The sequence below is a fragment of the Salmo trutta genome, chromosome 37 (genome assembly GCF_901001165.1).
Source record: "Salmo trutta chromosome 37, fSalTru1.1, whole genome shotgun sequence".
Classification (NCBI taxonomy): Eukaryota; Metazoa; Chordata; class Actinopteri; order Salmoniformes; family Salmonidae; genus Salmo; species Salmo trutta.
In genome coordinates, this window is record NC_042993.1 from 3,703,344 (window position 1) to 3,720,719 (window position 17,376).

The 17,376-nt window shown below is 56.7% G+C and overlaps 1 protein-coding gene across 2 annotated transcripts in view; it reads right to left on the reverse strand.

The window, feature by feature from the left end:
- Positions 1-17,376, reverse strand: part of LOC115176623 (casein kinase II subunit alpha) — a 30,193-nt gene that overhangs the window by 12,111 nt on the left and 706 nt on the right. The window contains exons 2-6 of one of the 2 annotated variants that reach the window (XM_029736734.1): positions 17,128-17,224; positions 16,823-16,897; positions 1,013-1,141; positions 760-871; positions 494-595 (exon numbers count right to left, since the gene is read on the reverse strand). In XM_029736734.1, the coding sequence (XP_029592594.1) occupies positions 494-595; positions 760-871; positions 1,013-1,113 (315 nt within the window). In that variant the 5' untranslated portion in view covers positions 1,114-1,141; positions 16,823-16,897; positions 17,128-17,224. Of the gene's footprint in view, positions 1-493; positions 596-759; positions 872-1,012; positions 1,166-16,822; positions 16,898-17,127; positions 17,225-17,376 lie in introns of both variants that reach the window. The other variant, XM_029736735.1, reaches the window with a different exon arrangement.

A 17,376-nucleotide genomic window follows, 5' to 3' on the forward strand; every position in this document is an offset into this window, starting at 1 on the left:
AGACATTGTGGGCTAGGTTAGGAATGATGTGTTGCACGTGTAGTGCAATATTTTACATGGCGTTATTACGTCATGTACCTACGTTATATAGGTATGCACGGTAGCTTTGACATCGGTTTTTAACATCGGCTTTAAACTAGACATCGGGCCGATACCGATGTTGGCATTTTTAGCTAATATTGGCCGATTCCGATACGTTCACTGATATATCGTGCATCCCTATTTAAAACAGCAACATTTTGTCTCTGCGGCTAAGAGGGCCTCTAAAATTGCGCAATTGGCCACGCCCCCGCTAACTTTGCCACAGCTGCTGAAAAAAATCCTGGGGGAAACTCTGGATGGAGGTAGCTGATTATGAAGCACATTGTTTCTGCTTAGTGATTGAGCAACAGCCATTGTAAAAAAGGCACAACAAAACGAGCATGTGGTTGTGTTATGATTTACACTTTACTAGGGCACACTTATAGAAATTAGGATCACGAGCTCTACTCACCACAGGATCCTTGACGATGTCTAAAAGTGAGATGATGTTGGGACCGCCTCGCAAGTTCTCCAGAATCTTGATTTCTCTCTTGATTTTCTTCTTTTTGACAGGCTATTGACAAACATAACAAAATACCATCAGGACTTCATACAGTACGTCGCTCTGGATAAGAGCGTCTGCTAAATGATGTAAATGTCTCTTTGGCGAGGAGCGAAATTTGAGTTAGGGGATAAAATGCCAATACTAAAATCAATTAAAATGAATATGGTACCAACCTTGAGTATTTTGACAACAACCTTCTCATTGTTGGTGATATTTATGGCTTCAAACACCTCACTGTATTTGCCTCGTCCTAGTTTGCGCACCAGCTGGTAGTCATCTTGGTTCCTACATAGTCAGAGAAGAGGCAAGCAATGTGATGGCTTGACAAGTTCAGCTAGGTAACACCAACTACAATCTAACACACATACCAGAACATGCAACAGAAAACAATGTGTTCAGCTTTTGAACCACACACGCACTACGTACCCCCATTCCACCACATGGGACTCGTAGTCCCAGTATTCCCGAGGCCTCTGTGTGTTTACATCAGAGTAAACTCGAGAGCGGCTTGGGACAGAGCCGGACATATTATACACAGGATGTTCTCTGGATCACCTGGGACATAGAAAATAGCTGCACCTATTATAATAAAAACAAACATGATAGGGGTGGTGTATTTGAGTCCACATCGCACTTATAATGTCATTTATTGTGGCCCCTCCACCCCCTGAAGGACAAAAACTAATTTGGTTTTACAGCTTTTTCTTTTGTTGTTACATGTAAATCATTCACAATTATTTTTTATTTTTTTACAGTAGATACATAGCAAAAATAAAATGTGATAATTGATATACATTACATATAGATAGATAGTACTTATACATTATAAATTGTGTTTTATAGTCATAACTATTATATAACATGAGCTTTTAAACCCACCCCTCAGCTACTCTCAGTCCATCCCACCCATCTCCCTAACCCCACCCCTAAGCTACTCTCAGTCAATCCCACCTGTCTCCCTAACCACACCCCTCAGCTACTCTCAGTCCATCCCACCTGTCTCCCTAACCCCACCCCTCAGCTACTCTCAGTCCATCCCACCTGTCTCCCTAACCCCACCACTCAGCTACTCTCAGTCCATCCCACCTGTCTCTCTAACCACACCCCTCAGCTACTCTCAGTCCATCCCACCTGTCTCCCTAACCCCATCCCTCAGCTACTCTCAGTCCATCCCACCTGTCTCCCTAACCCCACCCCTCAGCTTCTCTCAGTCCATCCCACCTGTCTCCCTAACCCCACCCCTCAGCTACTCTCAGTCCATCCCACCTGTCTCCCTAACCCCACCCCTCAGCTACTCTCAGTCCATCCCACCTGTCTCCCTAACCCCACCCCTCAGCTACTCTCAGTCCATCCCACCTGTCTCCCTAACCCCACCCCTCAGCATCTCAGTCCATCCCACCTGTCTCCCTAACCCCACCCCTCAGCATCTCAGTCCATCCCACCTGTCTCCCTAACCCCACCCCTCAGCTTCTCTCAGTCCATCCCACCTGTCTCCCTAACCCCACCCCTCAGCTACTCTCAGTCCATCCCACCTATCTCCCTAACCCCACCCCTCAGCTTCTCTCAGTCTATCCCACCTATCTCCCTAACCCCACCCCTCAGCTTCTCTCAGTCCATCCCACCTGTCTCCCTAACCCCACCCCTCAGCTTCTCTCAGTCCATCCCACCTGTCTCCCTAACACCACCCCTCAGCTACTCTCAGTCCATCCCACCTGTCTCCCTAACACCACCCCTCAGCTACTCTCAGTCCATCCCACCTGTCTCCCTAACCCCACCCCTCAGCTTCTCTCAGTCCATCCCACCTGTCTCCCTAACCCCACCCCTCAGCTTCTCTCAGTCCATCCCACCTGTCTCCCTAACACCACCCCTCAGCTACTCTCAGTCTATCCCACCTGTCTCCCTAACCCCACCCCTCAGCTTCTCTCTGTCCATCCCACCTGTCTCCCTAACCCCACCCCTCAGCTTCTCTCAGTCCATCCCACCTGTCTCCCTAACACCACCCCTCAGCTACTCTCAGTCCATCCCACCTGTCTCCCTAACCCCACCCCTCAGCTTCTCTCAGTCCATCCCACCTGTCTCCCTAAGCCCACCCCTCAGCTTCTCTCAGTCCATCCCACCTGTCTCCCTAACACCACCCCTCAGCTACTCTCAGTCCATCCCACCTGTCTCCCTAACCCCACCCCTCAGCTTCACTCAGTCCATCCCACCTGTCTCCCTAACACCACCCCTCAGCTTCTCTCAGTCCATCCCACCTGTCTCACTAAGCCCACCCCTCAGCTTCTCTCAGTCCATCCCACCTGTCTCCCTAACACAACCCCTCAGCTACTCTCAGTCCATCCCACCTGTCTCCCTAACCCCACCCCTCAGCTACTCTCAGTCCATCCCACCTATCTCCCTAACACCACCCCTCAGCTTCTCTCAGTCCATCCCACCTGTCTCCCTAACCCCACCCCTCAGCTACTCTCAGTCCATCCCACCTGTCTCCCTAACCCCACCCCTCAGCTTCTCTCAGTCCATCCCACCTGTCTCCCTAACCCCACCCCTCAGCTACTCTCAGTCCATCCCACCTGTCTCCCTAACCCCACCCCTCAGCTTCTCTCAGTCCATCCCACCTGTCTCCCTAACCCCACCCCTCAGCTTCTCTCAGTCCATCCCACCTGTCTCCCTAACCCCACCCCTCAGCTACTCTCAGTCCATCCCACCTGTCTCCCTAACACCACCCCTCAGCTACTCTCAGTCCATCCCACCTGTCTCCCTAACCCCACCCCTCAGCTACTCTCAGTCCATCCCACCTGTCTCCCTAAGCCCACCCCTCAGCTACTCTCAGTCCATCCCACCTGTCTCCCTAAGCCCACCCCTCAGCTTCTCTCAGTCCATCCCACCTGTCTCCCTAACCCCACCCCTCAGCTTCTCTCAGTCCATCCCACCTGTCTCCCTAAGCCCACCCCTCAGCTTCTCTCAGTCCATCCCACCTGTCTCCCTAACCCCACCCCTCAGCTTCTCTCAGTCCATCCCACCTGTCTCCCTAACCCCACCCCTCAGCTACTCTCAGTCCATCCCACCTGTCTCCCTAACCCCACCCCTCAGCTTCTCTCAGTCCATCCCACCTATCTCCCTAACACCACCCCTCAGCTTCTCTCAGTCCATCCCACCTGTCTCCCTAACCCCACCCCTCAGCTACTCTCAGTCCATCCCACCTGTCTCCCTAACCCCACCCCTCAGCTTCTCTCAGTCCATCCCACCTGTCTCCCTAACCCCACCCCTCAGCTACTCTCAGTCCATCCCACCTGTCTCCCTAACCCCACCCCTCAGCTTCTCTCAGTCCATCCCACCTGTCTCCCTAACCCCACCCCTCAGCTTCTCTCAGTCCATCCCACCTGTCTCCCTAACCCCACCCCTCAGCTACTCTCAGTCCATCCCACCTGTCTCCCTAACACCACCCCTCAGCTACTCTCAGTCCATCCCACCTGTCTCCCTAACCCCACCCCTCAGCTACTCTCAGTCCATCCCACCTGTCTCCCTAAGCCCACCCCTCAGCTACTCTCAGTCCATCCCACCTGTCTCCCTAAGCCCACCCCTCAGCTTCTCTCAGTCCATCCCACCTGTCTCCCTAACCCCACCCCTCAGCTTCTCTCAGTCCATCCCACCTGTCTCCCTAAGCCCACCCCTCAGCTTCTCTCAGTCCATCCCACCTGTCTCCCTAACCCCACCCCTCAGCTTCTCTCAGTCCATCCCACCTGTCTCCCTAACCCCACCCCTCAGCTACTCTCAGTCCATCCCACCTGTCTCCCTAACCCCACCCCTCAGCTTCTCTCAGTCCATCCCACCTGTCTCCCTAACACCACCCCTCAGCTACTCTCAGTCCATCCCACCTGTCTCCCTAACCCCACCCCTCAGCTTCTCTCAGTCCATCCCACCTGTCTCCCTAACCCCACCCCTCAGCTTCTCTCAGTCCATCCCACCTGTCTCCCTAACACCACCCCTCAGCTACTCTCAGTCCATCCCACCTGTCTCCCTAACCCCACCCCTCAGCTTCTCTCAGTCCATCCCACCTGTCTCCCTAACCCCACCCCTCAGCTACTCTCAGTCCATCCCACCTGTCTCCCTAAGCCCACCCCTCAGCTTCTCTCAGTCCATCCCACCTGTCTCCCTAACCCCACCCCTCAGCTTCTCTCAGTCCATCCCACCTGTCTCCCTAACCCCACACCTCAGCTACTCTCAGTCCATCCCACCTGTCTCCCTAACCCCACCCCTCAGCTACTCTCAGTCCATCCCACCTGTCTCCCTAACCCCACCCCTCAGCTACTCTCAGTCCATCCCACCTGTCTCCCTAAGCCCACCCCTCAGCTACTCTCAGTCCATCCCACCTGTCTCCCTAAGCCCACCCCTCAGCTTCTCTCAGTCCATCCCACCTGTCTCCCTAACCCCACCCCTCAGCTTCTCTCAGTCCATCCCACCTGTCTCCCTAACCCCACCCCTCAGCTACTCTCAGTCCATCCCACCTGTCTCCCTAACCCCACCCCTCAGCTTCTCTCAGTCCATCCCACCTGTCTCCCTAACACCACCCCTCAGCTACTCTCAGTCCATCCCACCTGTCTCCCTAACCCCACCCCTCAGCTTCTCTCAGTCCATCCCACCTGTCTCCCTAACCCCACCCCTCAGCTACTCTCAGTCCATCCCACCTGTCTCCCTAACCCCACCCCTCAGCTTCTCTCAGTCCATCCCACCTGTCTCCCTAAGCCCACCCCTCAGCTTCTCTCAGTCCATCCCACCTGTCTCCCTAACCCCACCCCTCAGCTTCTCTCAGTCCATCCCACCTGTCTCCCTAACCCCACCCCTCAGCTTCTCTCAGTCCATCCCACCTGTCTCCCTAACCCCACCCCTCAGCTTCTCTCAGTCCATCCCACCTGTCTCCCTAACCCCACCCCTCAGCTACTCTCAGTCCATCCCACCTGTCTCCCTAACCCCACCCCTCAGCTTCTCTCAGTCCATCCCACCTGTCTCCCTAACCCCACCCCTCAGCTACTCTCAGTCCATCCCACCTATCTCCCTAACACCACCCCTCAGCTTCTCTCAGTCCATCCCACCTGTCTCCCTAACCCCACCCCTCAGCTACTCTCAGTCCATCCCACCTGTCTCCCTAACACCACCCCTCAGCTACTCTCAGTCCATCCCACCTGTCTCCCTAACCCCACCCCTCAGCTTCTCTCAGTCCATCCCACCTGTCTCCCTAACTCCACCCCTCAGCTTCTCTCAGTCCATCCCACCTGTCTCCCTAACACCACCCCTCAGCTACTCTCAGTCTATCCCACCTGTCTCCCTAACCCCACCCCTCAGCTTCTCTCTGTCCATCCCACCTGTCTCCCTAACCCCACCCCTCAGCTTCTCTCAGTCCATCCCACCTGTCTCCCTAACACCACCCCTCAGCTACTCTCAGTCCATCCCACCTGTCTCCCTAACCCCACCCCTCAGCTTCTCTCAGTCCATCCCACCTGTCTCCCTAAGCCCACCCCTCAGCTTCTCTCAGTCCATCCCACCTGTCTCCCTAACACCACCCCTCAGCTACTCTCAGTCCATCCCACCTGTCTCCCTAACCCCACCCCTCAGCTTCTCTCAGTCCATCCCACCTGTCTCCCTAACCCCACCCCTCAGCTTCTCTCAGTCCATCCCACCTGTCTCCCTAACCCCACCCCTCAGCTACTCTCAGTCCATCCCACCTGTCTCCCTAACACAACCCCTCAGCTACTCTCAGTCTATCCCACCTGTCTCCCTAACCCCACCCCTCAGCTTCTCTCAGTCCATCCCACCTGTCTCCCTAACACCACCCCTCAGCTTCTCTCAGTCCATCCCACCTGTCTCCCTAACCCCACCCCTCAGCTACTCTCAGTCCATCCCACCTGTCTCCCTAACCCCTCAGCTTCTGTCAGTCAATCCCACCTATCTCCCTAATCCCACCCCTCAGCTTCTCTCAGTCCATCCCACCCATCTCCCTAACCCCACCCCTCAGCTACTCAGTCCATCCCACCTATCTCCCTAACCCCACCCCTCAGCTACTCTCAGTCCATCCCACCTGTCTCCCTAACACCCCCCCCTCAGCTACTCTCAGTCCATCCCACCTGTCTCCCTAACCCCACCCCCCAGCTTCTCTCAGTCAATCCCACCTATCTCCCTAACACCACCCCTAAGCTACTCTCAGTCCATCCCACCTGTCTCCCTAACCCCACCCCTCAGCTTCTCTCAGTCCATCCCACCTGTCTCCCTAACACCACCCCTCAGCTTCTCTCAGTCCATCCCACCTATCTCCCTAACCCCACCCCTCAGCTACTCTCAGTCCATCCCACCTGTCTCCCTAACCCCACCCCTCAGCTACTCTCAGTCCATCCCACCTGTCTCCCTAACACCCCCCCTCCAGCTACTCTCAGTCCATCCCACCTGTCTCCCTAACCCCACCCCTCAGCTTCTCTCAGTCCATCCCACCTGTCTCCCTAACCCCACCCCTCAGCTACTCTCAGTCCATCCCACCTGTCTCCCTAAGCCCACCCCTCAGCTTCTCTCAGTCCATCCCACCTGTCTCCCTAACCCCACCCCTCAGCTTCTCTCAGTCCATCCCACCTGTCTCCCTAAGCCCACCCCTCAGCTTCTCTCAGTCCATCCCACCTGTCTCCCTAACCCCACCCCTCAGCTTCTCTCAGTCCATCCCACCTGTCTCCCTAACCCCACCCCTCAGCTACTCTCAGTCCATCCCACCTGTCTCCCTAACCCCACCCCTAAGCTTCTCTCAGTCCATCCCACCTGTCTCCCTAACCCCACCCCTCAGCTTCTCTCAGTCCATCCCACCTGTCTCCCTAACCCCACCCCTCAGCTACTCTCAGTCCATCCCACCTGTCTCCCTAAGCCCACCCCTCAGCTTCTCTCAGTCCATCCCACCTGTCTCCCTAAGCCCACCCCTCAGCTTCTCTCAGTCCATCCCACCTGTCTCCCTAACCCCACCCCTCAGCTTCTCTCAGTCCATCCCACCTGTCTCCCTAACCCCACCCCTCAGCTTCTCTCAGTCCATCCCACCTGTCTCCCTAACCCCACCCCTCAGCTACTCTCAGTCCATCCCACCTGTCTCCCTAACACCACCCCTCAGCTACTCTCAGTCCATCCCACCTGTCTCCCTAACCCCACCCCTCAGCTTCTCTCAGTCCATCCCACCTGTCTCCCTAACTCCACCCCTCAGCTTCTCTCAGTCCATCCCACCTGTCTCCCTAACACCACCCCTCAGCTACTCTCAGTCTATCCCACCTGTCTCCCTAACCCCACCCCTCAGCTTCTCTCTGTCCATCCCACCTGTCTCCCTAACCCCACCCCTCAGCTTCTCTCAGTCCATCCCACCTGTCTCCCTAACACCACCCCTCAGCTACTCTCAATCCATCCCACCTGTCTCCCTAACCCCACCCCTCAGCTTCTCTCAGTCCATCCCACCTGTCTCCCTAACCCCACCCCTCAGCTACTCTCAGTCCATCCCACCTGTCTCCCTAAGCCCACCCCTCAGCTTCTCTCAGTCCATCCCACCTGTCTCCCTAACCCCACCCCTCAGCTTCTCTCAGTCCATCCCACCTGTCTCCATAAGCCCACCCCTCAGCTTCTCTCAGTCCATCCCACCTGTCTCCCTAACCCCACCCCTCAGCTTCTCTCAGTCCATCCCACCTGTCTCCCTAACCCCACCCCTCAGCTACTCTCAGTCCATCCCACCTGTCTCCCTAACCCCACCCCTCAGCTTCACTCAGTCCATCCCACCTGTCTCCCTAACACCACCCCTCAGCTTCTCTCAGTCCATCCCACCTGTCTCCCTAACCCCACCCCTCAGCTTCTCTCAGTCCATCCCACCTGTCTCCCTAACCCCACCCCTCAGCTACTCTCAGTCCATCCCACCTGTCTCACTAAGCCCACCCCTCAGCTTCTCTCAGTCCATCCCACCTGTCTCCCTAAGCCCACCCCTCAGCTTCTCTCAGTCCATCCCACCTGTCTCCCTAACCCCACCCCTCAGCTACTCTCAGTCCATCCCACCTATCTCCCTAACACCACCCCTCAGCTTCTCTCAGTCCATCCCACCTGTCTCCCTAACCCCACCCCTCAGCTACTCTCAGTCCATCCCACCTGTCTCCCTAACCCCACCCCTCAGCTTCTCTCAGTCCATCCCACCTATCTCCCTAACACCACCCCTAAGCTACTCTCAGTCCATCCCACCTGTCTCCCTAACCCCACCCCTCAGCTTCTCTCAGTCCATCCCACCTGTCTCCCTAACCCCACCCCTCAGCTACTCTCAGTCCATCCCACCTGTCTCCCTAAGCCCACCCCTCAGCTTCTCTCAGTCCATCCCACCTGTCTCCCTAACCCCACCCCTCAGCTTCTCTCAGTCCATCCCACCTGTCTCCCTAAGCCCACCCCTCAGCTTCTCTCAGTCCATCCCACCTGTCTCCCTAACCCCACCCCTCAGCTTCTCTCAGTCCATCCCACCTGTCTCCCTAACCCCACCCCTCAGCTACTCTCAGTCCATCCCACCTGTCTCCCTAACCCCACCCCTCAGCTTCACTCAGTCCATCCCACCTGTCTCCCTAACACCACCCCTCAGCTTCTCTCAGTCCATCCCACCTGTCTCCCTAACCCCACCCCTCAGCTTCTCTCAGTCCATCCCACCTGTCTCCCTAACCCCACCCCTCAGCTACTCTCAGTCCATCCCACCTGTCTCACTAAGCCCACCCCTCAGCTTCTCTCAGTCCATCCCACCTGTCTCCCTAAGCCCACCCCTCAGCTTCTCTCAGTCCATCCCACCTGTCTCCCTAACCCCACCCCTCAGCTACTCTCAGTCCATCCCACCTATCTCCCTAACACCACCCCTCAGCTTCTCTCAGTCCATCCCACCTGTCTCCCTAACCCCACCCCTCAGCTACTCTCAGTCCATCCCACCTGTCTCCCTAACCCCACCCCTCAGCTTCTCTCAGTCCATCCCACCTGTCTCCCTAACCCCACCCCTCAGCTACTCTCAGTCCATCCCACCTGTCTCCCTAACCCCACCCCTCAGCTTCTCTCAGTCCATCCCACCTGTCTCCCTAACCCCACCCCTCAGCTTCTCTCAGTCCATCCCACCTGTCTCCCTAACCCCACCCCTCAGCTACTCTCAGTCCATCCCACCTGTCTCCCTAACACCACCCCTCAGCTACTCTCAGTCCATCCCACCTGTCTCCCTAACCCCACCCCTCAGCTACTCTCAGTCCATCCCACCTGTCTCCCTAAGCCCACCCCTCAGCTACTCTCAGTCCATCCCACCTGTCTCCCTAAGCCCACCCCTCAGCTTCTCTCAGTCCATCCCACCTGTCTCCCTAACCCCACCCCTCAGCTTCTCTCAGTCCATCCCACCTGTCTCCCTAAGCCCACCCCTCAGCTTCTCTCAGTCCATCCCACCTGTCTCCCTAACCCCACCCCTCAGCTTCTCTCAGTCCATCCCACCTGTCTCCCTAACCCCACCCCTCAGCTACTCTCAGTCCATCCCACCTGTCTCCCTAACCCCACCCCTCAGCTTCTCTTAGTCCATCCCACCTGTCTCCCTAACACCACCCCTCAGCTACTCTCAGTCCATCCCACCTGTCTCCCTAACCCCACCCCTCAGCTTCTCTCAGTCCATCCCACCTGTCTCCCTAACCCCACCCCTCAGCTTCTCTCAGTCCATCCCACCTGTCTCCCTAACACCACCCCTCAGCTACTCTCAGTCCATCCCACCTGTCTCCCTAACCCCACCCCTCAGCTTCTCTCAGTCCATCCCACCTGTCTCCCTAACCCCACCCCTCAGCTACTCTCAGTCCATCCCACCTGTCTCCCTAAGCCCACCCCTCAGCTTCTCTCAGTCCATCCCACCTGTCTCCCTAACCCCACCCCTCAGCTTCTCTCAGTCCATCCCACCTGTCTCCCTAACCCCACACCTCAGCTACTCTCAGTCCATCCCACCTGTCTCCCTAACCCCACCCCTCAGCTACTCTCAGTCCATCCCACCTGTCTCCCTAACCCCACCCCTCAGCTACTCTCAGTCCATCCCACCTGTCTCCCTAAGCCCACCCCTCAGCTACTCTCAGTCCATCCCACCTGTCTCCCTAAGCCCACCCCTCAGCTTCTCTCAGTCCATCCCACCTGTCTCCCTAACCCCACCCCTCAGCTTCTCTCAGTCCATCCCACCTGTCTCCCTAAGCCCACCCCTCAGCTTCTCTCAGTCCATCCCACCTGTCTCCCTAACCCCACCCCTCAGCTTCTCTCAGTCCATCCCACCTGTCTCCCTAACCCCACCCCTCAGCTACTCTCAGTCCATCCCACCTGTCTCCCTAACCCCACCCCTCAGCTTCTCTCAGTCCATCCCACCTGTCTCCCTAACACCACCCCTCAGCTACTCTCAGTCCATCCCACCTGTCTCCCTAACCCCACCCCTCAGCTTCTCTCAGTCCATCCCACCTGTCTCCCTAACCCCACCCCTCAGCTTCTCTCAGTCCATCCCACCTGTCTCCCTAAGCCCACCCCTCAGCTTCTCTCAGTCCATCCCACCTGTCTCCCTAAGCCCACCCCTCAGCTTCTCTCAGTCCATCCCACCTGTCTCCCTAACCCCACCCCTCAGCTTCTCTCAGTCCATCCCACCTGTCTCCCTAACCCCACCCCTCAGCTTCTCTCAGTCCATCCCACCTGTCTCCCTAACCCCACCCCTCAGCTTCTCTCAGTCCATCCCACCTGTCTCCCTAACCCCACCCCTCAGCTACTCTCAGTCCATCCCACCTGTCTCCCTAACCCCACCCCTCAGCTTCTCTCAGTCCATCCCACCTGTCTCCCTAACCCCACCCCTCAGCTACTCTCAGTCCATCCCACCTATCTCCCTAACACCACCCCTCAGCTTCTCTCAGTCCATCCCACCTGTCTCCCTAACCCCACCCCTCAGCTACTCTCAGTCCATCCCACCTGTCTCCCTAACACCACCCCTCAGCTACTCTCAGTCCATCCCACCTGTCTCCCTAACCCCACCCCTCAGCTTCTCTCAGTCCATCCCACCTGTCTCCCTAACTCCACCCCTCAGCTTCTCTCAGTCCATCCCACCTGTCTCCCTAACACCACCCCTCAGCTACTCTCAGTCTATCCCACCTGTCTCCCTAACCCCACCCCTCAGCTTCTCTCTGTCCATCCCACCTGTCTCCCTAACCCCACCCCTCAGCTTCTCTCAGTCCATCCCACCTGTCTCCCTAACACCACCCCTCAGCTACTCTCAGTCCATCCCACCTGTCTCCCTAACCCCACCCCTCAGCTTCTCTCAGTCCATCCCACCTGTCTCCCTAAGCCCACCCCTCAGCTTCTCTCAGTCCATCCCACCTGTTTCCCTAACACCACCCCTCAGCTACTCTCAGTCCATCCCACCTGTCTCCCTAACCCCACCCCTCAGCTTCTCTCAGTCCATCCCACCTGTCTCCCTAACCCCACCCCTCAGCTTCTCTCAGTCCATCCCACCTGTCTCCCTAACCCCACCCCTCAGCTACTCTCAGTCCATCCCACCTGTCTCCCTAACACAACCCCTCAGCTACTCTCAGTCTATCCCACCTGTCTCCCTAACCCCACCCCTCAGCTTCTCTCAGTCCATCCCACCTGTCTCCCTAACACCACCCCTCAGCTTCTCTCAGTCCATCCCACCTGTCTCCCTAACCCCACCCCTCAGCTACTCTCAGTCCATCCCACCTGTCTCCCTAACCCCTCAGCTTCTGTCAGTCAATCCCACCTATCTCCCTAACCCCACCCCTCAGCTTCTCTCAGTCCATCCCACTATCTCCCTAACCCCACCCCTCAGCTACTCAGTCCATCCCACCTATCTCCCTAACCCCACCCCTCAGCTACTCTCAGTCCATCCCACCTGTCTCCCTAACACCCCCCCTCAGCTACTCTCAGTCCATCCCACCTGTCTCCCTAACCCCACCCCCCAGCTTCTCTCAGTCCATCCCACCTATCTCCCTAACACCACCCCTAAGCTACTCTCAGTCCATCCCACCTGTCTCCCTAACCCCACCCCTCAGCTTCTCTCAGTCCATCCCACCTGTCTCCCTAACACCACCCCTCAGCTTCTCTCAGTCCATCCCACCTATCTCCCTAACCCCACCCCTCAGCTACTCTCAGTCCATCCCACCTGTCTCCCTAACCCCACCCCTCAGCTACGCTCAGTCCATCCCACCTGTCTCCCTAACACCCCCCCTCCAGCTACTCTCAGTCCATCCCACCTGTCTCCCTAACCCCACCCCTCAGCTTCTCTCAGTCATCCCACCTATCTCCCTAACACCACCCCTAAGCTACTCTCAGTCCATCCCACCTGTCTCCCTAACCCCACCCCTCAGCTTCTCTCAGTCCATCCCACCTGTCTCCCTAACCCCACCCCTCAGCTACTCTCAGTCCATCCCACCTGTCTCCCTAAGCCCACCCCTCAGCTTCTCTCAGTCCATCCCACCTGTCTCCCTAACCCCACCCCTCAGCTTCTCTCAGTCCATCCCACCTGTCTCCCTAAGCCCACCCCTCAGCTTCTCTCAGTCCATCCCACCTGTCTCCCTAACCCCACCCCTCAGCTTCTCTCAGTCCATCCCACCTGTCTCCCTAACCCCACCCCTCAGCTACTCTCAGTCCATCCCACCTGTCTCCCTAACCCCACCCCTCAGCTTCTCTCAGTCCATCCCACCTGTCTCCCTAACCCCACCCCTCAGCTTCTCTCAGTCCATCCCACCTGTCTCCCTAACCCCACCCCTCAGCTACTCTCAGTCCATCCCACCTGTCTCCCTAAGCCCACCCCTCAGCTTCTCTCAGTCCATCCCACCTGTCTCCCTAAGCCCACCCCTCAGCTTCTCTCAGTCCATCCCACCTGTCTCCCTAACCCCACCCCTCAGCTTCTCTCAGTCCATCCCACCTGTCTCCCTAACCCCACCCCTCAGCTTCTCTCAGTCCATCCCACCTGTCTCCCTAACCACACCCCTCAGCTACTCTCAGTCCATCCCACCTGTCTCCCTAACACCACCCCTCAGCTACTCTCAGTCCATCCCACCTGTCTCCCTAACCCCACCCCTCAGCTTCTCTCAGTCCATCCCACCTGTCTCCCTAACTCCACCCCTCAGCTTCTCTCAGTCCATCCCACCTGTCTCCCTAACCCCACCCCTCAGCTTCTCTCAGTCCATCCCACCTGTCTCCCTAACCCCACCCCTCAGCTACTCTCAGTCCATCCCACCTGTCTCCCTAACACAACCCCTCAGCTACTCTCAGTCTATCCCACCCGTCTCCCTAACCCCACCCCTCAGCTTCTCTCAGTCCATCCCACCTGTCTCCCTAACACCACCCCTCAGCTTCTCTCAGTCCATCCCACCTGTCTCCCTAACCCCACCCCTCAGCTACTCTCAGTCCATCCCACCTGTCTCCCTAACCCCTCAGCTTCTGTCAGTCAATCCCACCTATCTCCCTAACCCCACCCCTCAGCTTCTCTCAGTCCATCCCACCCATCTCCCTAACCCCACCCCTCAGCTACTCAGTCCATCCCACCTATCTCCCTAACCCCACCCCTCAGCTACTCTCAGTCCATCCCACCTGTCTCCCTAACACCCCCCCTCAGCTACTCTCAGTCCATCCCACCTGTCTCCCTAACCCCACCCCCCCAGCTTCTCTCAGTCCATCCCACCTATCTCCCTAACACCACCCCTAAGCTACTCTCAGTCCATCCCACCTGTCTCCCTAACCCCACCCCTCAGCTTCTCTCAGTCCATCCCACCTGTCTCCCTAACACCACCCCTCAGCTTCTCTCAGTCCATCCCACCTATCTCCCTAACCCCACCCCTCAGCTACTCTCAGTCCATCCCACCTGTCTCCCTAACCCCACCCCTCAGCTACTCTCAGTCCATCCCACCTGTCTCCCTAACACCCCCCCTCCAGCTACTCTCAGTCCATCCCACCTGTCTCCCTAACCCCACCCCTCAGCTTCTCTCAGTCCATCCCACCTATCTCCCTAACACCACCCCTAAGCTACTCTCAGTCCATCCCACCTGTCTCCCTAACCCCACCCCTCAGCTTCTCTCAGTCCATCCCACCTGTCTCCCTAACCCCACCCCTCAGCTACTCTCAGTCCATCCCACCTGTCTCCCTAAGCCCACCCCTCAGCTTCTCTCAGTCCATCCCACCTGTCTCCCTAACCCCACCCCTCAGCTTCTCTCAGTCCATCCTACCTGTCTCCCTAAGCCCACCCCTCAGCTTCTCTCAGTCCATCCCACCTGTCTCCCTAACCCCACCCCTCAGCTTCTCTCAGTCCATCCCACCTGTCTCCCTAACCCCACCCCTCAGCTACTCTCAGTCCATCCCACCTGTCTCCCTAACCCCACCCCTAAGCTTCTCTCAGTCCATCCCACCTGTCTCCCTAACCCCACCCCTCAGCTTCTCTCAGTCCATCCCACCTGTCTCCCTAACCCCACCCCTCAGCTTCTCTCAGTCCATCCCACCTGTCTCCCTAACCCCACCCCTCAGCTTCTCTCAGTCCATCCCACCTGTCTCCCTAACCCCACCCCTCAGCTACTCTCAGTCCATCCCACCTGTCTCCCTAACACCACCCCTCAGCTACTCTCAGTCCATCCCACCTGTCTCCATAACCCCACCCCTCAGCTACTCTCAGTCCATCCCACCTGTCTCCCTAAGCCCACCCCTCAGCTACTCTCAGTCCATCCCACCTGTCTCCCTAAGCCCACCCCTCAGCTTCTCTCAGTCCATCCCACCTGTCTCCCTAACCCCACCCCTCAGCTTCTCTCAGTCCATCCCACCTGTCTCCCTAAGCCCACCCCTCAGCTTCTCTCAGTCCATCCCACCTGTCTCCCTAACCCCACCCCTCAGCTTCTCTCAGTCCATCCCACCTGTCTCCCTAACCCCACCCCTCAGCTACTCTCAGTCCATCCCACCTGTCTCCCTAACCCCACCCCTCAGCTTCTCTCAGTCCATCCCACCTGTCTCCCTAACACCACCCCTCAGCTACTCTCAGTCCATCCCACCTGTCTCCCTAACCCCACCCCTCAGCTTCTCTCAGTCCATCCCACCTGTCTCCCTAACCCCACCCCTAAGCTACTCTCAGTCCATCCCACCTGTCTCCCTAACCCCACCCCTCAGCTTCTCTCAGTCCATCCCACCTGTCTCCCTAACACCACCCCTAAGCTTCTCTCAGTCCATCCCACCTGTCTCCCTAACCCCACCCCTCAGCTTCTCTCAGTCCATCCCACCTGTCTCCCTAACCCCACCCCTCAGCTTCTCTCAGTCCATCCCACCTGTCTCCCTAACCCCACCCCTCAGCTACTCTCAGTCCATCCCACCTATCTCCCTAACCCCACCCTTCAGCTTCTCTCAGTCCATCCCACCTGTCTCCCTAACCCCACCCCTCAGCTTCTCTCAGTCCATCCCACCTGTCTCCCTAACCCCACCCCTCAGCATCTCTCAGTCCATCCCACCTGTCTCCCTAACCCCACCCCTCAGCTTCTCTCAGTCCATCCCACCTGTCTCCCTAACCCCACCCCTCAGCTACTCTCAGTCCATCCCACCTATCTCCCTAACCCCCACCCCTCAGCTTCTCTCAGTCCATCCCACCTGTCTCCCTAACCCCACCCCTCAGCTTCTCTCAGTCCATCCCACCTGTCTCCCTAACAACACCACTCAGCTTCTCTCAGTCCATCCCACCTGTCTCCCTAACACCACCCCTCAGCTTCTCTCAGTCCATCCCACCTGTCTCCCTAACCCCACCCCTCAGCTTCTCTCAGTCCATCCCACCTGTCTCCCTAACCCCACCCCTCAGCTTCTCTCAGTCCATCCCACCTGTCTCCCTAACCCCACCCCTCAGCTTCTCTCAGTCCATCCCACCTGTCTCCCTAACCCCACCCCCTCATCTACTCTCAGTCCATCCCACCTATCCCGTAAACCACCCTCTGGTGATTTCCATGTGCCATATATTTGTCAATTTAGCTGTTTCTAATAAATTCTGAACCTATCTAATCGATATCAAGGAAGATCCATATATAAGAAATATCTATAAGGAGAATTAAGTGACTGATTGAAAGTAATGTAGACTAATGAATCATTCTATTTGGCATACTGTTGGCATCAGGTATTTGACTCCTGTTTCGCTTGACTTTGCACAGTAGGCCTATAAGACAGTGTGATTGATCACCGTGTGAATGGTACCTTGGAGGTTTCCTCCAAGCTGCAGGTGACAGGTGGGGTCGCTGCAGAGCTGACGCTACGTTGGTTTGGTAGAGGCTGCAGGATAAAACACACAAGATGTTAGTTGGCTAGCTACATATTTTGGTCAGGTAGCCATCATGATATGGGCAGGTTTTCCAGCCACAATTTAAGACCAGTGCTGGACTAAAAAGCATGCTCTATGGAAATTAATTAAGTACAGGACTAAGCTTAATGTGTGTTTGGGAAATCGCTGATGTAGTGGTCAAAGTTATACTGGTCAAGATAGTTTGCTAAAATCAACAAACCTGATTGTTGTAGTTGTTAAGGAGGACATCCAACCAGTCTAATCAGGGGGCACCGGGCTCAGTAGAGTCATCACTAGGATTCCCACTGTCATATGCCCTGTTGGAAGACATACATGTGATTGATTTAGTACAATACTTGGCCAAAGAGTCTCAACTCAACCTCTCTGACTTGACTCAAAAACCTGTCACTGCTTACGAGCTTTATTTCTATGGTATTGTGTAACGGTCTGTCAAGTGTCAACAATGCTG